The following is a 23,660-nucleotide window of genomic DNA, read 5'->3' on the forward strand; positions in this document are numbered from 1 at the left end:
CTATTGGATGCGAATGCCCTATATGGGGTATGTCACCGCTAGCACTTACAAGTGGCCAACTATTCTATTGGATCCAAACATAGCGTACTGCAATAGCTTCTTCCCTTACTGCACCTTGCCAAACAAGAAGAAAGAAGATCCAATTGTCCTTGCATTTATCAACGAGGACCACTTTGTAAGTTTGAGGTTCAAAGATTATGAGTCTCTGCCTTTTCAGGACGTCTTTGGGAAGCATCGCAACGCTTCCGGGCTGGATGCTACCAAGATACCAATTTGGATCAAATCTTATCAAGAACATTTTGATAGGTGGAATGGGAATAATCAGGCAGCATAATGAACAAGCAGCCTGTTTTGTGTGCTTACAGCCTTCTTTGTGTGCTTTCTTTGTCTTGTCTTGCTCACTTTTATGTGTCTTGTTTTTTTTTGGAAATACATGTGCCTGTCTCTTGCTTTACTTTCTCTCTTTGTTTACTTACACACGGATGTATACGCGTAAGCGAGCTACACTACACGTACACGAATGGAGGGCTATAGTGATCTCCTAGATCTCCAATGCTATGTTGTTGTTATGTTGTGACTTTTTTTGAATCTCATCTTGACATGAATGGAATGATATTTGACATGAGATTCTTATCAAGCGAGATTCTATATATGACTACTGGCCTCATGACATGATTACTGGCCTCAGGTAGGAGGTTTAGGAGGTTTGGCACGATACTTACTGAACTAGAAATGAAAGTGAACAAAATGCTGAGCCGCCCAGTTTCAAATTAAACCGGGCGATGGTTTACATGCAACGGGCTGTGAGATTGGTGTTATCCAAAATCCGGGCGTCGGGTTTTAGAAAGCGGTCGCCAAATAGTGGCGTCCAAAAAGAAAACAATACATATAAATTGCTCTCCACAATGTGGCCGTTTGAGTTGGTGAATTCTGTTTTGTCATCTTTATGGTCTGGCAACAATCATAGCAAGAAAACACTCCATGTTAGTCCTTTCTCTTCTCTTTCTTTTCCATCTCTGTCCTGTCTTTTATTCACTTGATCTGGTCTATAGTTATCTTTACTCATCTTATTGTCTCTTATGGCGCCTTTAGCGTCTTACTAACATCTGCCGCACTTCTAGATCTATCACGTCTCTTTTTAATCAGGCCGCACATTTGGCCACACATTATTTTAATTTAATCAGGCCACACTTTTATCTTTATTCAGGCCACACTTTTGTTCAGGCCACACTTGGTTGAGTTTTGTTAAATGATATCTCGAGCCACTATTCAATTTCCTACCACACTGTTAGTCCTTCTGATATTTGGTTAAACATGGTCATCTGATGGAGTGTGATGGAATGTGGTTTTGTTGTGATGATGATAATAGATGGTACAGAGTGGTTTTGTGTGATGGTTTGTGGTGATCTTTTTAAGATATGGGGGGGTTGGACTTATAGAAGGTGGGAAGGTGCAATTCAAAACTATGTGAAAAACTTACAAAGTCCTATCCCGCTTTCACTTCTGTTGTCACCTTCCGCTCCTAAGCCTCCTCTCTCTTCATTCTTGTCGGACAATTCCGTTAGAAGCTCTTCTTTCTCTACCTCTACTTCTTTGTTTTCTTTTTCCTCTTCACCACCACTTCCACTTTCTTCTTCTGACGTCGTTTCTTCTTTTGGGTGTCTTACTCTTCCTTCTTCCTTCATCTCTACTTTCTTTGATGTTCTACCGCTTTCTCTTCCTCTTCCTCTTGGTTTGCTTCCACTTGCCTCTTGATTCTCTTGTTGTTCTTTTTCATCTTTGTTTCCTGGTCTTGACCTTGTTATTCTATTGAAGTCTTTTGTCTGTTGTGTTAAACTGATATCTTGTGAGTTTTCCATTGTTTTCTTTGTTTTCAAAATTATTTATGAGGAAATTTAAGCTTTGGTGAATCTCAGAAAGTATTTTCTTGATGCTGTTTTGGTTCGGCGAGTGTGAAGTCTCTAGGTCTGTGCGTGTTTCCTTTCTCTGGGGCCGACTAATTGATTCGGCCCCGACTTCACTACTCGTGACCCAAAACCCGGCGTCCAGTGTTCTTGACGGAACTCACTGATGACGTGCCTTTGGCCACCAGTGTCCAAACTTAACATAAGTCCCATGCGGATGTTAAGTTTGACCGGTGTCACTGGTTCGAAATGCTTTCAAATTAAGCTTGAACCTATAAATTTCTTTCAGATTGAGATTGAGACTTCAAGTCAAATGAGAAACTGGAATAAAAGTGTATTCCAAAAAAGATTGTAAACAACCAATCAAATTCAAGCATTACATGATAAAAAAATGCTAAAATGAAAACCTTACATAGACTCAAAGGAATGTCAGAGGATATAGAACATCTTTCAAGGTATGAGGATGAAGATAAAGAATTTGTGTGATTTTATGTGTAGAGTGAAAGCCTTGCAATCAAAAATGGACTCAAGAGGGAAAGGATACATTGACCGTGACATACCAATTCATCTAACCCCACCTTCACCAAATCTGATGACGTTTGCCTACACACATAGTAATTAAAAACACAAACTATTGATAAACGCCTAAAAGATCCCTTGGAACTTGTTTTCTGATCTCAAAAAAACATAAAACCCTTCTTCAAATTTAAATCCGGAAGAAAATCGATAAAACGTTCAAGTTGAGTACAAAGTGCTTTTAATATAGATCAAGAATCTAATTATGACGTATCATCCCAAACAGAATAAAGAGTTTGAGTAAGATCATGACTAGTTTTAATAAGTACAGAAGAATTTAAAGGTCGATTTGGCCAAGCGTTTAGCAAACCATTCCATAGTTCAATATTTGAAAAAGAAACAGATTGAGGAATAAAACTTGAATGGTTGGTGACACTAGGATTGGAATGAATTTCTTTTGGATTAGAAGTAAGATTAGATGATCGATTTGGGTTCTTCATTGATGGATTTCCTTCTACGAAAAATGAAACTGATGTAGAATTCATCAACCAAGGGTAAACTCGAGTAGTGATGACTGTTTGATGATTTGCGTATACTTCTATAATACTGTTGTCTACAATGATAGTTAGGTTAAGTGATTCTAAAGAGGTGGTGTTGGTCATTGGATCTCGAATTGGCCAAAGTCTTAGTTTTCCTATCTCAGTAGAACTCCCATCTAGAAAAGTCAATCAAGTTAATGTCACGCTCTGATATTATTGTAACACCTTGAATGGTCTATAGACTTACAAACTTTCACCAAAGAACTGTGTTCACGGCGCACAACGAGTGATTCAGATGAAGGCTCATAATAGATATCTGTCCATTCACTTTCGCTGGCCAAAACTCTGAACCCACCACGAGGCATGCTTTGAAGATCTATGTTTGTGGGATCATCCAAGCTTGAGGTCAAGCCATGAAAGTCGAGTTGAGCGGTGATAGCAAAATACCGATCTGATGGCTGTTCTTCAAATTGGACTAGATTTGTAAGAAGCGCATTGGTACTTTCTACTACTCCAAGATCTAAAGTACGGTCAATAGGTTTTGAAATAATAGACTCTTTTTCATATGCTGTTAAAGTCTCTGAAACAATCCTTTGTCCAAGAGTCACCGCAGATATTGAACCATCTGCCTCAGTTTCGATAATCCAACTTGGGTCTTTCTCATTCAGATATGGTGAAGTAGGTAAAACATTCCTAATAACTTTCACAAACACTTCTCGAAATAGGGTAAAGGCACCTTGATAACCTCTTTGAAATGCCAATACATTTTTATCATCGTCCTCCTATTATCAGGAATGATCAGCCAAAGATCAAAAGCTCAATACACATAAACCAAAGAATCTCTTACATAACACCATCCAATGAGGATTTGTCGACCTTTGTCATCCGGAAAACTGACATATGCATATGTCCTACCCCAATCAATAACGCCAGAAAACTTAATACTTGCCGTCAAATTTCGATCTGGATGACTGTAATCATACTCAAGGACATTCCAAATCGGCCAATGACCTTGATGAGAATCTCTAGGAGCTCCTTCTATTCCACTAAAGAATAAATCAAGTCGATGAGTGATATTCTTAGAGTCTTGACTGATCACCCTACCTCCTTCATGAAGACTAGCTAATGTACCGCATTCAAAGTTTCCACCAAAAGGAGCACGCCAAGGACTACTAGAAATGAATTGATGAGGTGCTGAAAGTAAAACACCTAGGTATGTCCAATCAAGTAGGTTTCCTTTAGTGGTTTGACGATAAAGAAATAATCGAGGTCCTGCATTGATTGGATCAAGATCTAAACGAATCCCACTACTGATGGCTAAGAAATACTCGCCCGTCAAGTTTGAACGACTCCAAGGATTTGATGAGTTGGAATAATAATCAAGAAATTCAGATGATTTAAATAAGAAGGGATCCCTGAAACTAGCAAGATTTTTTTCTGGCCAATGATCTAAAGTTTTAGGATAGTGAGTAAAGGTCAATAAACCATTCATGATCACGTCGTTAGGATTGTACCCATACAATTGAACTAACATATCACTGGGTTTCCTCCTTCCCCAAAGTTCAGTTTTGTCCATGTCGTACCATCATCTTCAGTATATGCAATACTCAAGGTTTCTGCGCCTTCTCTTTCAGGTGCCTGACTACTCCATCCCAGCGAGCCAGTATAAGTGGATGTATACATAAGAGTGGGGTATCCATTCCATCCATCTTGGATCGCCGTTCCGTCTAACACTCCACGGATATCGTATAGTTGCGAGGGTGCCTAAATAAAGAAGATGATTATTCACTCATGCAAATCAGATCACAATACGATGTACGTGACAGCATTGGTGATCATAAGCAATTTTTTGGTGCTTACAAGTGTGATAGGGTCTTCCCAGCCATGGTCTGAAAACAAATCAACAAGTGCGCTTTGGTCAGCCAACTGTTTTTGACACACCTTGCAGAGTCGTGTTATCTTGCGGGGTACGCGTGTAGGAAGGCCAAGCTCATCCCAGCTTATGTGTTCGTGACTAATAAAAGTATTCCATGGTAGAAGGCTTACAGTCATTGAAATATGTAAAGTCGGATGTAGATGCCGAGCATTGAGAAATGTTTCCCCACTGGAAAAATACGACGCAAGATATGTTACATAAACGGGACTGAAGTCTGATGGAACTTGAAGCCATGAAATGCCTACCATATAGTTATTGGGTTGACATTGGTAACTTATATCCCACGTTCCATTCTTTGTTTGAACTAACCCATCGAAAACTTTATCAGCCAACCTGAAAGATTTCAAAATTTTAGAAAAAAGTACACACAGATTCCCATAGGATCATTCATCCACCCATGCGATCCTATCATCCTTGCTTTGGGACGCCAAACATTGAATAGGGAACTATTCCAACAAGCGAGTAAGTTCGATAACTGAGGTGGCTCGTTGCGAGAGATGTTGCATCCGATAGATCGGGGATCGGTCGAATTTTTATCATAATGAGTGTCGGAATGAATGATGTCTCGTTTATTAAACTGGTTTTGAAGTTGAAGTATGGACGACCGACAAACTGAAAGGTCGACTACGATGGCGAAGATCATACTGAGGCAAAGCCATGATGAGTTTGAATCAGATTTGACCATCATCTTTGGAAGCTTGATAACGAGCTGTACCATTTTGACCGTCCTCATTGTTCGATGACGATACGATAGACGAGATTATATTAGGCGAGGAGATGAGTGAAACCTTTGCAAGTGAGTCACTCGATGTAAAGCTCATCAAGGGTACTTTATTTAAATATCACACCGCGTCAGAAATATCCAATGCCCCGCTGTCACATGATGAGCATTACCGGTGTATGACCTTGTTGGACGGCGTGTTCCGGAGGGAGGAAGTATCAAACGTTGTAGGATATGAGCGGAGCCCGTCTCGATCTTGCAGTGCAAGCAAAACTGTAGAAAGTCATATGAGTAAAGTTTGAGAAGCCGATCAGGTGCAATCGATTGATCATATCATGTCATGTCGATGAAAATCATTGCGGATGTTTGGTGGAGAGTGACCCTATCCTTGTCCCAGACTTCAAGTTCTGCTGGCTGATACGAATCATATCCACATCAAATTCGTGACTGATTTTCTTCAAGGGAGTCTTGAGGTCAAAGGTCATGTGAATTTCTTGGTCACGTTGAAACCTTTTGCATCGGATAAGTACCAAGTCCCTCTGCGCTGAGTCACTCGAGGTGAAGCGCATGCCAAGATGAATCTGATGTTTCATCTCATTAAAATGTGTGGGATTGTCCCTCGTATTATGGGATACAAAGTAGAAACCCGGTTTGTGTAACTCCTCCCTGCGCCTCCCTTGTATGTATGCGCACTTTAATTCATCCATGTTTCTCATCCTTCACAAAGCATGCACGAAAAGCATTCCGTCTCCAATACAAATGCATCTCCAAGTCACTATTTTTTCATGTCCATTCAACGATATTCGTAAAAAACGCATTCAAAACTCAGAAGAATGACACCTGAAACATCTCAAAACGAATCTCACAACATAAAGAAAGAAAAATCACACCATTTTTGTCTTCATCAAGTTAAATAGTAAATTTGTAAGTTTCACATCCAAAAATCATCAAATCAACCTAAAACACCAATCATAAATACTTCAAAACTACTACTACGAAAACAAAGACCCATCAAAACGACCAAGATATATCTATTATACAAATATCAATAAAGTGTTGGATTTTTTCTTTCCAAAAACTTGAAAAACGAGATCAAAATCAAAGTTCAGTCCAAAGATCATAAAGAGTACTAGTAAGGTTATGACTAAAAGTTGGATTTGTTAAAGAACTGTTTGTAGGTCTGCTTGGCCAAGCATTTAAGAGTCCATCCCATATTTCGATTTTAGAGAACATAACTGAAGAAGGAAGAAATTCATCAGACTCAGAATTCGAAGGATTGGTTTTCGAATGATTTGTTTTTGAAAGTTGATTTGATGAAGGATTTGACGAAAGATTTGATGGTTGTTGTACAAAGAAAGAAACCGATGTAGAATCCATCAACCAAGGATAAACCCTAGTAGTAATAACAGTTTGATGATTAGCATAAACCTCAACCACACTATTATCCACAACGATCGTCAAATTAAGTGATTCTAAAGAAGTAGTATTCGTCAATGGATCTCTAATAGGCCAAAGCCTTAGTTTTCCAACCTCGCTTTCATTCCCGTCTAAAACCCCAATCAACAGAAAAACAGTCAATACTCGATCTCATAAGGCTTGAGGTGTATAGTTTTTTTGGACTTACAAGTTTTTATTAAAGAACTATGGGTACGAGAAATAACGATTGATTCGAGTAAAGGATCGTAGTAAATATCTGTCCATTCACTTTCACTGGCCAAGACTCTAAACCCTGCTCTGAGCATGTTTTGAAGATCTATCTTTGTCGGATCAATAATCTTGGATGTCAAGCCATAAAAATCGAGTTGAGCAGTAATAGCAAAAAACCTATCAGATGGTTGGGTTTCAAATCTAACTAGATTGGTAAGCTGAGTACTATTCTGAGTGTTCCCTTCTGTGCTACTACTAGTACTATTAATGTTCAAAGTACGATCAGCCAGTTTAGAAACAATTGATTCTTTTTTGTATGCTTTTAAGGTTTCAGGAATGATTTTTTGTCCAAGAGTGATAACGGATAAAGAACCATCCAATTCTTTTTCGACACTCCAACTTGGATCTTTCTCAGTCAAGTAAGCCGACTCTGGTGCGATATTCCGAATCACTTTTACAAAGATATCTCGAAATAGAGTAAATGAACCTTGATAACCTCTTTGAGAAGTCAATACGTTCTGAACATCGTCTTCCTATATTGAATCCCCCCAAAAAATAACCAAAGATAAGTAAACGAGAGAGACAATTAAAGAAAGTGGATCGAATGACTTACATAACTCCAACCTACAAGAACTTGTCGATTAGGTTCAACTTGAAAAACTACAAATGCATAAGTCCTACCCCAATCAATCACACCTGAAAACTTGATTTTAGCCTTTAAGTTTCCATCAAGATTTGAAAAATCGTAATCTAATACACTCCAAATCGGCCAATGATCATCATGAGATCCATTTCGAGCTCCTTCAGATCCAGTCAAGAAAAGATCAAGCCGATGAGGATGTTTTTGAAAAGAATCATTACCACTCTGGTTGGTTCCGTTCATTTGAGGCTCTTCTTCAATAGTAACTAATGAACCACATTCAAAGTTCACACCAGTTGCACCTTGCCAAGAACTAATAGGTTTCAAAACCGGTGGTAATTCGATCAAAGGTCCTAAATAAGTCCAATGAAGGAAATTTCCTTCATAGCTTTGACGGTAAAGAAATAATCTAGGTCCTGCATTCTTGGGATCTAAATCTTCACGAATCCCTCCACTGATGGTCAAAAACTTTTGGCCTGTTAGTTGGGATCCACTTGAGGAATAAAATGATAAGAATTCGGGTGATTCGAATATGAATGGATCTCTGAATCCAGTAAGATGTTTTTCTGGCCAATGGTCTGAATCAAATAATGAATAAAATCAGTGACTGAAAGTATTCCTTCTAAGTGACAAGATCAAATCAAACACTTTGGCTTCGGCTTACAAATCACTGGGTTTCCATTCTCTCCAAAGTTCAACTTGGTCCATGTCTTACCATCGTCTTCAGTATAAGCAAGACTCTGAGTTTCAGTTCCTTCCTTCTCAGGCGGTTGAGTTTTCCAACCAAGTGGACCAGTAAAAGTTGACGTATAGATGATCGTAGGGTGTCCGTTCCAACCTTTTTGGATGATACTTCCATCAAAAACTCCACGAATATCGTATAATTGAGATGGAGCCTAAGGATGGGTGGGTGTCAGATTGGTCTTAGAACATTCTTGAAGGTTCTGGTTCGTATATATATATGGTTGACTCACGATGGTCACTGGGTTTTGCCAGCCATGGTCTAATTATCATAGGAAAATGACGGATACTGATCAGCTAAATACTTTGGGATATTCATGACAGAGGAATTTATGCATGGGGATTTCTTTCAATGTAAAGGAAACTGACAATCATTAAAGTAAGTGAAATCAGTAGTCGAAGCTGAGCACTGAGAAATATTTCCCCACTAAATCAAGGTACAAAGGCAATCCGACGAAGGAAAAGTTTGAAAAAGCAGTGAGTAACGGCCTTTTCTGTTTAAACTTCATCCTATCATTCAATATGTGTCTACTACCTACCACATAGTTGTTCGGCTGGCACTGGTAGCCTATATGCCAAGAACCATTTTTGGTTTGATCTGATTCAAGCGGAAAAATATCGTCAATTTCTCTGAATCTCATTAGAATCAATGGATGTTAAAATATCAAGAAGCATATAAGAACATATAAGTAAAAGAGATGACTCACAAATAGCCATAGGGTCATTCAACCAACCACGAGATCCCATGAACCTAGCTTTAGGTCTCCATAAAGTAAACAAAGAATTATCATGACAAGTGATCAAGTTAGATAGTTGAGGAGGTTCATGACGATTAAGATCACATTGTGTGTCTTGAACTGAAGTGTTATAAACTTGACTAGGAATCGCATGAGAACTTGCTTCGCTTCGTTTTTCAAAGTCGATTAGGTCTCGGTTCTTGGTGTGGTGAGATCTTGTGAGGTTGATTGTACTGATAATAATTAGGACAGAAAGCCATGTTGATGGTTTATGGTATTCGAAACTCATTTTGGGTATCATTTATCGCACTTATGGTCTTGACTCTTGATGATGTATATCACTGAACTCGTACTTCAGAAGAAGAAGATATTAAAGACTCAAAAGGGTTAAGGAATTGAGGAAAGATGAGGTTTTGGAACTCTTGGACTTCTCAAATCGATTTCCAATCATATCTCGCTCAACTTAAAAATAAATTCCAGATTTGATAGATGTGCATTTCTGACGACCTAGATCACGTGGGATATGATTTTGATTGGGATGATCCCCCCATATCATTCCATTCATCAAAGAGTATCTTACCCCACTACTGAAGATGAATCGGAACATACAAAACCCTTGATACTTTGAATGATTGAATCAGGATTATAAATTTGGCTGAATGTGGATGAACTGTAGGTGACAGGATCAAGACTGATCAGATGATTTGTTCTTCGTTTGGATGATTTCTATTGATTAGTGACTTCACAAGAAAAGAAAAGAATCAAAACTCGGAGATGGTCTGATCATGAAACGATATATACTCCATTGTGGCTCATGGAGTCATGGCTCATTGTGGAGTAAAGGCAGAGTAAGACTAACGTGGGGGAAAGAAATAGCTCAAGCCAGCTGATCAGTGAGGTCATCCAAAAAGATATAAAGAATTATCTGGCACTGTTTTGTGGACTTGTTCAATCAGATTGAGACTGTGAGGATGAAATGGACATGGAGGTAAAGAAGTAAAAGTTGAGAAGATGAATGAAATTGAGTTCAAGATGGTTTTCATGACCACTTTTGTTTGATGGATTGTTGCTGTGATCTGATGATTTGCTGTGTGTGGTCTTGTTTACCAATCTACAAGTGGAATAGAACAAATCCAGCCAATCAATTCTTTTCTTCTCTTCTGAATGTTTTTTTGTTCTCCTCTACTTTGTGTGATCAGTGTGAGCTGGATTGGAGATATACCATCCTCATCATTCTTTTCTGTTTAGAAATCTGACAAGTTTATGTTTCCAATCTGATCGAAAGCATACACCAATTTGATTTGCAATCTCCAATGTGATTCTGAGTCATCTTTGTAAATCATTGACTCATTCGTCATCTCATCATCAATTTCATCATCCATCACGTCATAACAGCAAGCTACACAACAACTCATATATATCATCAACCACTTTAAGAAATGTTATCTTTCTTTCATTCGCTTCACTTTGTTATTCCAAAATGTCCAATCATCATCAACAACATCAAGAGACTTACCCAGCACCACAACGTGGTACTTCTTTACTACTAAACTTTCATGGAAATGAATCTCATCATGATCATCTTGATCAACTTCATCTTCAATTTCCACGTCGAAATACGATTCTCTTAATAGGAAACTATTCAAATCTAATGTACAATCAAGCAATCTTATGCTTAGAATCAGGTTACCAAGTCATCTTGGCTAAATTCAATCCTCAGTTTATTGAACCAAATCAAAATGTAGAAATTTTGAACCGAATCAAACTTGGTCAATTGGCTTGTTGTGATGATTTACCATCAGTTTTGGATTCTAAATCGATTCAAACTTGGTTAAAATCAATTCCCAATTTCCATCAAATCAATTTAATTTCTTTAATCGAGCTTCAAACTAATCAACAAGATCATGAAGCAATTCAAGATTTAATGATTTCACTTAAAACAGTTGCTTATCATTTACGTATCCCTTTAAATCTTCAAAACAATCCACTTTTATCTGATTTTACTTTTCCAGTTACTTACAGATGGCCATTAACCCATCAACCTACAAACCAACCTACTCAAAAAACGTTTAAGAGTTCTTTACAAATAGCTTTATCTTCATCTGGATCTTCAACGATTTTAGAAAACAGATTAAAAAGAGAAATCATAAGTAAACTTAATGAAAGAGTAGGAGACGCATGTGAAGCTATTGCCGAGCTAAAATCAAGAACCCAACTCCTAGCGAATCATGATTTCCAACTTCAAGCCCCTCAATCAATTATTCCTTCGCCTCAAATTCCTCTAGCTCAGCATCTGATTCTCAAGACCGATCCAACTAGCCAAGGTGTTTTGGATAATGGGAAACAAAGATTTGAATCAAGTTGGATATCAGAAACAACACTTACTCAAATAAGTTGGATCTCTCAAATCAGTCAATACTGGCCTATAACCCAAATCGCAAACTTACACCAAAACCCTCAAGCAATCAACGAGATCCTAAACCCTCCTTCGACCCATAAACTTCAACCCAATCTTTCATTACTTCCATCATCTGACCATCAAGGTGTCTATACCCTTTCAGTAAAGAAGCCCAACCCAAACCGTTCAAGTTTACTATCACCACAAACCCAACCCTCACCAACCCCCAAAAAAGGTTCAATTTACTTAGTAGGCTCAGGTCCAGGTCATGCATCATTACTAACATGTGCAGCCTATACATTATTAACTAAATCAGCAAGCGTAATCTTATGTGATAAACTAGTACCAGATCAAATCATTAATTTAATTCCAAATCATATAAAATTATTCGTATCTAAAAAGTTTCCTGGCAATTCGGAGTTTGCTCAATGTGAGTTTATGGAACAAGCTATTAAGTTTGCAGAGCTGGGAGAAACGGTTGTAAGGTTAAAACAAGGTAAGGTTTTTCTTGATATTTGGTTCTCGAAAATCAAGATCTTAAGCTCATTTGTTTTACGAATGGTGACTTTTAGGTGATCCATTTATATATGGAAGAGGAGGTGAAGAAATACTTTTCTTTAGAAAAGCAGGCTACGAAGCCACAGTGATCCCAGGAATCTCATCATCCATCGCAGCCCCACTTCTCTTCAACATTCCCCTCACTCAACGAGGCGTCTCAGAATCCGTAGTTCTCTGTACAGGTGTAGGAAGAAGAGGAAAACAAATGAGCTTTCCAAGCTATCAAAGGTCTAGAACGTTGGTGATCTTAATGGGTGTTATTAGACTGGAATCGATTGTTAAACAGTTGTTGGAAATGGATCTGTATCCTGGTTATTTGCCTATTGGTATTATAGAAAGAGCTTCTTCGTTTGATCAAAGGATTCTGCTCAGTACTCTTTCCAACGTGGTGGAATCTTTTCAATCTATTGGCGATCAAAGACCGCCGGGAATGATCGTTATTGGTTGGTCAGTGATGTGTTTGGATGGAAATGGTTCAGTTGATATACTTGATCATCCAACAGAAGAACTTCAAGAGGTTTTAGATCGAAAAAGGATCACTGATTGGTTATGTGGAAAAACGTTTTTTGTTAAGCATGGGATGAATAAAGCATTTGATGAATTACATCAACGGTTTACAAACTCGACATGATCATTTGTGTTTCTGAAGATTGTAAGTTTATTGTATCTGAAAATTTCAAGTTTATTTTGTACTTTTGTCTTGTGTTATAAAAGATGATTTCGAATATTTTGATTATTTGAATATCGTTAATCATCAGAATCTTGGATTTTGAGTGATCATGATATTTTTTTCATTGCTTCAATCAACTTTTAAATGTGATATGTTTTAAAACCATGAGAGGAATGGTTTCTATGATTATTGTTAAGATTAAATAATAAGTGTATAAAAGAGAAATCATAAAGTGATTAAACCGAACCAAAAGAAAAAACAATAAAATTAATCATGTTCGATCCAAGTTTTTACAAAAAAACCCACCGGGGAATTGGCATTAAAACTGCATGAATCAAATCTTTTGATGTTGATGTTGAACTTGATTTTCGTATATTTAATTCCAAGTTTCTTCTTGAAGTCGACCCGTCTTCTCAAGCCTTTCAATCAACCCATCAACTTCGTCTTCCTTCATCTTTCCTTCTTTTTCAAAAACATTTCTTAATGCTTTTCTTACCGATTTTGGCATTTGTCCTGCTGAACTAAGATCCTCACCAAAAACCAAATCCAAAATGAAAGTTTTTTTTAGTACAAGTACGTTTCGTTGGGAGGAGGGTTTCAGGGATGAAAGAATGAAAAGAATTACCCTGATATGAAGATAGAAGCTTGATCTTTAAAAATCATTTTCCATATCTCTTCACTATTATTTTCAATTTCATGTTGAACATACTTTTTCTCAACCTAAACCAAAATCACATATCCAAGAAATCTCATCAAACTTCACATTCCAAATTCCAAATTCCAAAATCGATTTTGTTGAAAAAAAGACCAACCTGATCTCTAGAAGCAACTAAAACCACTTTACAATTTCCTTCAGTTTGATACCTCATCCATTCTTCCCTATAATAACAATCTTTTTCCAAATTCCTAAATCCAAAGAAAACTAAATCTTGATATGGATGTTGAAGTTGAGGTTCAGAAGATCGATGTTGAATCAAAGATCTAAAAGGAGCAATGCCAGTGCCAGGTCCGATACAGATCACAGGAGATTGAGGATCGACAGATGAGAAAGTAAAGTAACCTGGTTCGATCTTAATTGGAATTCGACTACCTAGAAACCCCCTCCGCGCACATCCGACCAAGAAAACCCCTCAGAAGAAGTCGGCTTGATTGAGTATTTGGAAAAAATGCTTGGGACTTACCTGGTTTGAGTTTTGATAACCAACTTGTACATAGACCTTTACGAGCCTTTACGATTCTTGTTTGATACTTAACAACGGCTACAAGTAAATGGATTTGGTTTGGAAAGATCTGATTTATAAGTCCAAAACCTTGATAACTCATTAGATTGAATTCTACAAACCCAATTTGGTGAGGATGGAATGTCTTCACGTACCTTGGGAGACGAGGCGATTGAGAATTGTCGAGGCCTGATGATCGGAAAGATGTCGTGTAGATAATCTAAGGGGATTTCTACCGACTTAAAGTCTTGTAAAACTTCTAAAATCGTTCGTTTAGGTCGATTGATATAATCATACAAATCATCCTTTTTTTTAAAAAAGAAAATCACTTTTTTAAAAAATCAATTACATAATCTCAATCAAGATTGTATATAAGAAAAGAATTCTTTGAGATACTCACTTGTGCTTCTATGGTACAAAACTCTTTTAACCTTTCGCTTTGGTCTTGGTTTTGAGCGAAATATGAGATCCATGAAATGAAAGATTTTTTAGGTACTGATAGGAAATCGAATCGAGTAGTAAACAGTTCACGAAGTGTACATGGTTTGTTCCATGAATCAGGTAAACTTTGTCCTATACCCAAGAAAAAAAGAAAATCAAGAGAAAATCAATCAATCAATCAATAGGGTTTGATCAAAGTCTGATTGGATGATATCCTTTTTTAGGTTCTTTTTATAGAGATGTTACCTTTGATTGTACTTTTCAATTCGTAGAGCTCATCAGCTATTTCTTCCCATTTCATTAGTTTTAAAAGTTGATTGACTTCTTCGGCCGAGTTCTCGGGTAAGACAGAAGCTACCCAACCCGGTAAGAATTCAAGCCGTTCATCAAAATCAAATTCAAGGTGTCTTGTTTCTTGCCAATGATCATCAGGTGTGAGACGTTCGTTTTTAGAAAGTCTTGCGAAAGTTGAACTGAAATCGGATGATGGATCGGTAAATGAGGACGGTGGGTCTTGGATTGGCTTGAGGGTATAACGAGCTGGAAGGAGTTGGGTTTCTGGGATCACTTCTAGACCGGGTGGAAGTGGTATCAGTTCAAGTAGAGTGGTACATAGTTGATCTAGCCAAGGTGTGAAAGTAGTGTCGATTCTAAATCCGAAAAGAAAACCAAATCCAAATCCAAATCTTATTCAGATGATGAACCGATCGAATCGAAATTGAAGAACCCACCCATTTGTGTTTTGATCATCAGCTTCACCACGTTTAAAAAACTCATGTGCACCAAGTTGAAGTAACCTTCTATAAAGTTTTTTACTTGACCAATTAAACTTTGGATAACTCGAATCACCTAAACCAAAGACCGTAAAGCTCATCACGTTTTCAAACAAATCGAACGGTAAAGTTTTCTGTAATAAAGATTTCCAAAACCGTTTCATATTAGTAGGTTCGACTCCTTGACCTGTTGTTGATACTATAAAAATTATGTATGAGCATGAGGTTGGGGTGGATGAGAAGATGGAGTCGGGATGGAAGTCATCGATGGATGAGACATTGGTTTTGAGTTGGAGTCTTTGGAGTCTTTGGGAAACTTGGTGGGATAGGTCTTCGGCTGTTCCGGTTTGACTTCCGTATAGGATTGTGATTGGTGGTCTTGTTGATTTGATGTCTTGATTCATGATGGTGGCGATGAGTGATCAGTGTTGAAGTGAAATTTCATTCAAGAAGTAAAATATACCCGATTCGAGTCTATCTCCGGATCGGGCTTCTCTAATCGGGTCTTTCGATCGGGTTGAAAAATTCTAAACTTGAAATTTTCAACTTTTTTTGATTTTTTGATTTGCCCATTCTTTATTCATCATCATCATGCCACCTAAACGTACCTTCAAACCTATCAAACCATACTTGAAAGAAACTTCAAAAAATCAAACTCAAGATACTCCAACCACTTCAACTCCAGCTCATACTCAAGATCCTCCAACTCAAGATGCTCCAACTACTTCAACTCAACCTCCACCTCCACCTCAAGCAGGTCCATCGGAAGTCTTGGCCGTATCAGAACCAGACGAATCAGCAGATCCAATGTTACTTGAAGAACTAGAAACCTTACTAAACCAAGCAGACGATCATACCGATGTGAAACCAGTCTTACCACAAATGGATCCAGACCAACCTATGGAAATCGACGTTGAAAAAGTTCAACCAATTCAAGACACTCAATCTGAAATACCAATTACAAAACCTCAATCGAGTTCTAATAAAAGATCAACAGAAAAATCAAAAACTAATCCAAATCAAAAGAAAAAGATTCATGATGGATTTGGTCAACTTGATTCTACGCAGAATTATAGTTTACAAGGAATGGAAAAAGAAGTTTGGTTGGGAAAGAAGTTGTCAGATCCGGTTAAAACTGTTGAGGTAAGTCATTATATCTCATCAAAGCCTCAATCTAAACTTGATGATACTATAGATTTTTACTGACTAAAACTCAAATCACCATGAGGTTCATTCTTCATAGGATAAATGGCAATTGTTACCTGCATTTTTAAAAGTCAAAGGATTAGTCAAACAACATATTGATTCGTTTAATTATTTTGTGGATGTAGAATTAAAGGCGATCTTAAGAGCTAATGCGACTGTAGTATCAGATGTAGATCCGAACTTTCATTTAACTTATCTAGATATTAATGTAGGAGAACCGTGTAGATTGGATACAGGATCAGCTACTAACAAACGGATCACACCACACGAATGTAGATTAAGAGATATTACTTATTCGGCACCGATCTCCGTGACGATTCAGTATACTAAAGGTAACAAACGGGTCTTGAGTAAAGGGATTCCGATCGGAAGGATGCCGATCATGCTTCGAAGTAATAAATGTGTTTTGACTAATAAATCAGATGCTGAATTGGCTAAGATGACGGAATGTCCTTTGGATCCGGGTGGATATTTTGTGGTCAAAGGCACTGAGAAGGTGATTTTGGTTCAAGAACAATTGAGTAAGAATCGGATTTTGATTGAAACTGATTCTCGTAAAGGTACTATTATGGCAAGTGTGACGAGGTAAGTGAAGTGAAATTTGAATGGATTTGGGTTGATTCATTTAACTAATCTTTGAAAATATATTCTTTTTCTTTTTGAAAGTTCTACACACGAACGGAAATCCAAAACGTATGTTGTGACGAAAAACTCAAAAGTATACCTTAAACATAATTCGATTCAAGAAGAAATCCCAGTCGTGATTGCCTTGAAAGCATACGGCATCACATCAGATAATGAAGTGGTTCAATTAGTGTGTGGAAACAATGATGATTATCGTTCGACGTTTTCGATTTGTATAGAACAGTGTCATGAAGCTGGAATTTATACACAAAAACAAGCATTAGAATATATAGGTAAAAGTGTCAAAGTGATGAAGAAAGGACCTATGGTGACGGTCAAGAGACCTTTATCAGAAGAAGCATTAGAAGTCTTATCGACGGTCGTCTTGGCACATGTCCCTGCTGAGAATATGAATTTACAACCTAAAGCTTTGTATTTGGCGGTGATGGCTAGACGTGTGATTCAAGCTATGGCTAATCCAAAGTTGGTGGATGATAGAGATTATGTTGGGAATAAACGTCTTGAACTGTAAGTAGACTTGGTTTTATCTATCTTTTTCGGATTTCGTGAATGTAACTGGTCAAAGTTTTTTCCTTCAAAACCCATAGGGCAGGTCAACTATTGTCTCTCTTGTTTGAAGATCTTTTCAAAAAGTTTAATACCGATTTAAAGATGAATATCGATAAGATTTTAAAAAAACCGAATCGGACTACTGAATTTGATGCGATTAATCAATTTCGAATGCATGGTGATCATATTTCACATGGATTCATTAGAGCTATCTCCACTGGAAATTGGTCGATCAAACGATTCAAAATGGAGCGAGCTGGGATCACACATGTTTTAAGTAGATTAAGTTATATTTCAGCTTTAGGAATGATGACTCGAATCTCGAGTCAATTTGAAAAAACTCGAAAAGTGAGTGGTCCTCGAGCTTTACAACCAAGTCAATGGGGTATGCTTTGTCCTAGTGATACACCTGAAGGAGAAGCATGTGGATTAGTAAAGAATTTGGCTCTCATGACGCATATTACGACGGATGTAGATGAAGAACCGATTTGGAATGTGGCTTATACAATTGGATGTGAAGATATTAGTTCGGTGACCGGTACTGAACTTTATTTACCTAGACATTATATTGTGTTTATTAATGGAAACATCTTGGGTTTGAGTCGATCACCTGAAAGGTTTGTAAAAGTCTTTAGACAGTTTAGAAGGGCAGGACAAGTTTCTGAATTTGTGAGTATTTATATGAATTCAGATCAACAAACTGTGAATATTGCAACAGATGGAGGTCGGATTTGTAGACCTATGATTATTGTAGATCATGGTGTACCTAGAGTTACGAGTTCTCATATTCAGGTGAGTGAAAGATTAAAATTGATTTTCATTCTACACGTCTTGATAAACTTTTTGACATTTGAATTGGAATTCTCTAGTTACTCAAAGAGAACAAAATGTGTTTTGATGATTTTTTGACGGCAGGCTTGATTGAGTATTTAGATTGTAATGAAGAGAATGATTCATTTATTGCTTTATATGAAGAAGACGTTGATCAATTCACTACACATCTCGAGATCGAACCTTTTACTTTACTGGGTGCAGTGGCTGGATTGATTCCTTATCCACATCATAATCAATCACCTCGTAATACATATCAATGTGCCATGGGAAAACAAGCGATTGGAGCGATTGCTTATAATCAATTACATCGGATCGATACTTTATTATATTTAATGGTTTATCCTCATCATCCGATGGTCAGAACCAAAACGATCGAATTAGTTGGTTATGATAAATTACCGGCTGGACAGAATGCTACGGTGGCGGTGATGTCTTACTCTGGTTATGATATTGAAGATGCATTGATTTTGAATAAAGCTTCATTGGATCGAGGGTTTGGTAGATGTCAAGTGTTTAGGAAAGCTACTGCGATGATCAAACGATATCCTAATGGAACTTATGATCGGATTGCAGATCCACCTAGAGATACAGATGGCCAGATTTTAGAAAAATGGAAACCTTGTGATGAAGGAGGTGTAGCAGATGTAGGAATGAAAGTCTTTAGTGGGAATGTGTATGTGAATAAACAAACGCCTTCGAATGCGAATGATAATTCGGTGGCAGGTGGAGCGGCAACGGTGACGGCTTGGAATAATACACCGATGACGTATCGAGGAACGATTCCAAGTTATATTGATAAAGTTTTGGTTACTGATACTGAAAGTGATCAAACATTAGTGAAAGTCTTACTTCGACAAACTAGAAGACCTGAATTAGGTGATAAGTTTTCATCTAGACATGGACAGAAAGGAGTTTGTGGATTGATTGTACAACAGGAAGATATGCCATTCAACGATCATGGATCTTGTCCTGATATCATCATGAACCCACATGGTTTTCCATCTCGAATGACCGTCGGAAAGATGTTAGAGCTTTTGAGTGGTAAGGCAGGAGTCTTGAGAGGTACGGTGGAGTATGGAACGGCTTTTGGTGGGAGTAAAGCGGTGGAGATGTCCAAGATCTTGATTGAACATGGGTATAGTTATTTAGGTAAAGATTATTTGACCAGTGGGATCACGGGACAAGCTTTAGAACATTATGTGTTTATGGGACCGATTTATTATCAAAAGTTGAAGGTAAGAAATCCAAATTTCATAAACCGAATGATTCATGACCTGATCTGATTTTTTTTAAATTTGCATGATGGTTTTGATAGCACATGGTATTAGATAAGATGCATGCAAGAGCACGTGGACCTAGAGCTGTACTGACACGACAACCTACTGAAGGAAGATCAAGAGATGGAGGACTTCGATTAGGAGAAATGGAACGAGATTGTTTGATTGCACATGGTGCTAGTCAACTTTTACTTGAACGTTTGATGATCTCAAGTGATGCGTTTGAATTAGATGTTTGTCAAGATTGTGGTTTTATGGGATATAGTGGTAAGTCTTGGTTATTATCAACGGTTTGATTTTTTTTGAAAGCCGAGGAAAAGGGGATTTTATGGTTGGAAACTGATTTTGAATTCATTTTTTTTTATTCTAGGTTGGTGTGTACGTTGTAAGAATGGAAAATCAGTGACTAAGATTACGATTCCATATGCTTGTAAATTATTGTTTCAAGAATTAATGGCAATGTAAGGGGTTTTTTCGAATAAGTTTTTTTATGATGAAGGCTTTTCAAATGACAGAATGAAGACTAATTGATGAAAATCTTGAAAAATTTGTTTTTCTTTGTTAGGAATATTGCACCTCGATTAGTACTTGAAAATGCGATAAAATAAATCGATTCAAGGTATGGAATGATTTAGGGATTATAGATGTTTTATATACCTTTTTTTGGTTTGGTGTGGATATAATTTAAAGAAAAATTAGAAACCGATCTTTGACTTTTCTATTCATGTCATTTAGGTTTTTTTGTGATACATTTTTTTATACAATTTGGGCTTGAGATTTTTTGTTTTATTGCACAATACGTATATTTATGATTTTCATGTTATACATTTGTTTGAAGGTTTAGAAAGGCTTCTGCCACTTTTACTTGACGCTTATTATTACTGTGCATCAGACCAGTGGGGGACACGTTCCTGCATTATAATGAATTGTCATTGAATGAGGTCATCAGGATGCAGAGAGCTTTTTCAAGAAAACAGCCATCACTATCTTACCTCTGATGCTACATGGACATGCTCTTTGTTGAAGACATTGCCATATTGTCAAGGATTCAACTGATATGAATAAGGATCTCTAACAATTGTAAGTTTATTATTTACAAGATTAAAACTGGAAAGTTTATACACAAAAAGTGATTGAGAAAGAGAAAAATGAGAGTAAGAAGATGGGATCACGACATCATCATATCAAAACATCATACAATCATCACAGCATCAACACAACGTAAATTTATCATGATTCATGATCATGTAAAGGATTGTAAGCCATATTCACTTTTGATATTTTTGACTTCTTCTAGAAACATACCACGGATTACTACATCAAGAGTAGAATCAGGATAGAAATCACCTTTACAATCAATACACATCACAGCTATCAATACAAGTACCAAGTCAGCCTGTGTTTTGGTTAGAGCTCTGCCATCCTTATTAACTTCGAAAATTTTACTTTCAACAAGTCCCTTGATAGGCTGAAGCCATCTTCTTGCCCATGTCGACAAAGTCGCATTCCAATGCATGTAGGCCAAAGCATGAAGCGGACGCCGTCTTGGGGATTTCACTAGAACATCCTTTAGAGCGTATGTAGTCCAATCATCTAAAATAGCTTCCCCTAGCCATTTAAGTCTTCTGTTTTCACGCAGATTTTTCCGTGAGAGTGCGTTTCTTAATAAGTTGATATCATTAAATTTATATTTTAACTTGGCTTCTAATTCTTTTTCAGCATCAGTGAGGTCATTGTCAGTTTTGATTTGAGGAGATTCTCTAGATTTCAGTCCATCATCTTCTTCCAATATCTCCATATAAGAAAGACCGACGTTCTGACCCAAAACCATAGCGGAGTGTTGATTGGCTTCATAAAAATAACAAGCTCCTAAAAGATAAGGAATTTTTTTATATCTTCTTTCAATGAATTGACACTCGAGAAAAGCATTTTGTAATCTACAAAGGTTTTCAGGCATTAGTTCCTGGTTCCGTAGATATTCGAGATTTTCTACCGATTTTCCAGAAAGAAATAGTTTGACCGACATAACCCTTTTGGTAAAACTATCACCAATGTTCTTTAGTTGAATATTTAGTTGACTAGTTGATCCTTGTCTAATTGACTTTTTTCTGATTTTCTCCCATTCCTTAATCTGAAAAGGTAATCCTTGTAAATCAGGTTTGAATTCAATACGTGGAATCTTTAAAATAACTGAAGTTATACGATCTGAAATACTCCAAAATTCAAAGGGAAGAAAAGTTTGATCTTTGGTCTTTGAACCTGAATCTGAAGGAATTATATTCGAAATTCGATTTCCTCTTGAGTTTGAATTGGAAAATCCAGTGGAAAATGATTTCGTGAGGGCAAAACGGTTGATCATCGATTCCAACTTTGAACCTTCATCTTGCTCATAAATCTTCTCTAGAGTTGTAAATCCATTCCGTACCATGGAAATCCCTTTGAAGGGATCCTCGACTCTTTTCCAATCAATCTTATTTTTAACAATAGGAATTAGAAATCTGTCGGGTTCAGATGATTTGCGGGTTTCATCTAAATGCAACAAGAACCGACAAAAACGATCCAAGAGCTTGATATTCTTCTGATCTTCAAGCGCCAATTTCCCTGCCGCTTTGATAACAAATGAAACATCTTCATTTTTAGCTTTCAGCTTAATTTTTTTGGACTGCATCAAGATCAGCGGCTGTCGAGAAATGAGTCCTAGTGAATAGGCTTCCTTTCCGGTTCCAAAGATTACGCGGTGTAACCAGACCTCATTCACTTTCCACAAGTCTTGTGAGGTCGAGGTTCCGAAGATAGGGTTTGAGTCTATGTCAACATGGGCCAATGTGGAGCCTTGTTGAGTAGACATTCTGTGACTGAATAACAAATGTTTTTGAATCAGTTGATCGTATATCCAAGCCCAACACTTTTGAAAACTTACTATGTTTGTGTAAATTTCGAATCGCTATGAATGGCTGTGTCCTGCACTGCTTGGCTTATAATTATCAGAAGTCTCAGACCTCGCGTAAAATCTTGTAGCTTGTTGTACTTTATGGAATGCCGTTAAGACGTGGGTATCTGATTAAATGAGCTCCTGCAATACTGTCAAAAGGAAACGAAAGCCGGATATTGTTAGTGATTGTGATTTTAAAACATTGTGGATTTGAGGAAAGAAAGTTGACACACCCAGATTGCGGATTGAGTCAGTGAATGAATGAAGTTGATTCGTTGATTATTGGGTGCTCTATACTTCTGACCCATCGGAGGCATCTTATATTGACGCATTTTCGGTGCGAGCCAGTAATTAGACATTGCACTCTGAAAAATACCATTAAGAGACGTTGGCCACCTGAGCTATAGATCATTGTTCTGGTTAGTCAACGGTTTTCCACATCAATGCAAGCGCTCAAGATATTGGAAGAGTCATATTTTTCCTTTGTGATCATAATCTCCCGAAACACCTTCACCATCACCCGGAAGCCTGCACTTTCCAACGGGCGACGTTGAAGGTGGTTAGAATTATTTTTGAGCATTCATTAGCCGCCTTTGAGGTTCCAAACGGAAGAAGTGACAAAAGCCGCGTCTGACTATCACCCTTCAGTTCATTGACGTTGTAAAAAATCAATCGTTACAACTTGTAAGTCCCTCTCAAGTTCCACGAATTAGAAAGGCTTCTTCACCTTTGAGTCGGATGAGCTTTGACTGACCTATGAAGCTTGCCCTCCACAT

At 37.5% G+C, this 23,660-nt stretch overlaps 6 protein-coding genes across 6 annotated transcripts; 2 read left to right on the forward strand and 4 right to left on the reverse strand.

The window, feature by feature from the left end:
* Positions 1 to 1,245: 1,245 nt before the first annotated feature.
* Positions 1,246 to 1,859, reverse strand: MELLADRAFT_109481 (uncharacterized protein; the record flags this gene model as incomplete). The annotated part of the gene is made up of 2 exons (XM_007413607.1): positions 1,246 to 1,265; positions 1,481 to 1,859. The coding sequence occupies 2 exons, from the start codon at positions 1,857 to 1,859 to the stop codon at positions 1,246 to 1,248; spliced, it is 399 nt and encodes a 132-aa protein (XP_007413669.1).
* An 824-nt stretch (positions 1,860 to 2,683) lies between these two features.
* MELLADRAFT_38246 (family 32 glycoside hydrolase) lies at positions 2,684 to 9,670 on the reverse strand (the record flags this gene model as incomplete). Its single annotated transcript, XM_007413606.1, has 9 exons — positions 2,684 to 3,135; positions 3,207 to 3,467; positions 7,517 to 7,796; positions 7,877 to 8,481; positions 8,568 to 8,799; positions 8,878 to 8,906; positions 9,014 to 9,071; positions 9,184 to 9,242; positions 9,352 to 9,670. 9 exons carry the CDS (start codon positions 9,668 to 9,670, stop codon positions 2,684 to 2,686), a joined length of 2,295 nt encoding a protein of 764 aa, XP_007413668.1.
* Positions 9,671 to 11,032: 1,362 nt separating this feature from the next.
* Positions 11,033 to 12,968, forward strand: MELLADRAFT_90355 (uncharacterized protein; the record flags this gene model as incomplete). The annotated part of the gene is made up of 2 exons (XM_007413456.1): positions 11,033 to 12,275; positions 12,352 to 12,968. 2 exons carry the CDS (start codon positions 11,033 to 11,035, stop codon positions 12,966 to 12,968), a joined length of 1,860 nt encoding a protein of 619 aa, XP_007413518.1.
* Positions 12,969 to 13,108: 140 nt separating this feature from the next.
* On the reverse strand, positions 13,109 to 15,845 carry MELLADRAFT_75350 (uncharacterized protein; the record flags this gene model as incomplete). Its single annotated transcript, XM_007413605.1, has 8 exons — positions 13,109 to 13,528; positions 13,633 to 13,727; positions 13,820 to 14,067; positions 14,189 to 14,297; positions 14,383 to 14,532; positions 14,628 to 14,800; positions 14,915 to 15,318; positions 15,400 to 15,845. 8 exons carry the CDS (start codon positions 15,843 to 15,845, stop codon positions 13,384 to 13,386), a joined length of 1,770 nt encoding a protein of 589 aa, XP_007413667.1.
* Positions 15,846 to 16,527: 682 nt separating this feature from the next.
* Positions 16,528 to 20,896, forward strand: MELLADRAFT_49581 (uncharacterized protein; the record flags this gene model as incomplete). Its single annotated transcript, XM_007413457.1, has 9 exons — positions 16,528 to 16,584; positions 16,685 to 17,232; positions 17,314 to 17,799; positions 17,880 to 18,633; positions 18,711 to 19,910; positions 19,991 to 20,219; positions 20,323 to 20,413; positions 20,518 to 20,571; positions 20,688 to 20,896. 8 exons carry the CDS (start codon positions 16,528 to 16,530, stop codon positions 20,558 to 20,560), a joined length of 3,408 nt encoding a protein of 1,135 aa, XP_007413519.1.
* A 299-nt stretch (positions 20,897 to 21,195) lies between these two features.
* On the reverse strand, positions 21,196 to 22,800 carry MELLADRAFT_109487 (uncharacterized protein; the record flags this gene model as incomplete). Its single annotated transcript, XM_007413604.1, has 1 exon — positions 21,196 to 22,800. One exon carries the CDS (start codon positions 22,798 to 22,800, stop codon positions 21,196 to 21,198), a length of 1,605 nt encoding a protein of 534 aa, XP_007413666.1.
* Between the last annotated feature and the right edge of the window lie 860 nt (positions 22,801 to 23,660).

Source organism: Melampsora larici-populina (genome assembly GCF_000204055.1).
Source record: "Melampsora larici-populina 98AG31 unplaced genomic scaffold MELLAscaffold_37, whole genome shotgun sequence".
NCBI lineage: Eukaryota > Fungi > Basidiomycota > Pucciniomycetes > Pucciniales > Melampsoraceae > Melampsora > Melampsora laricis-populina.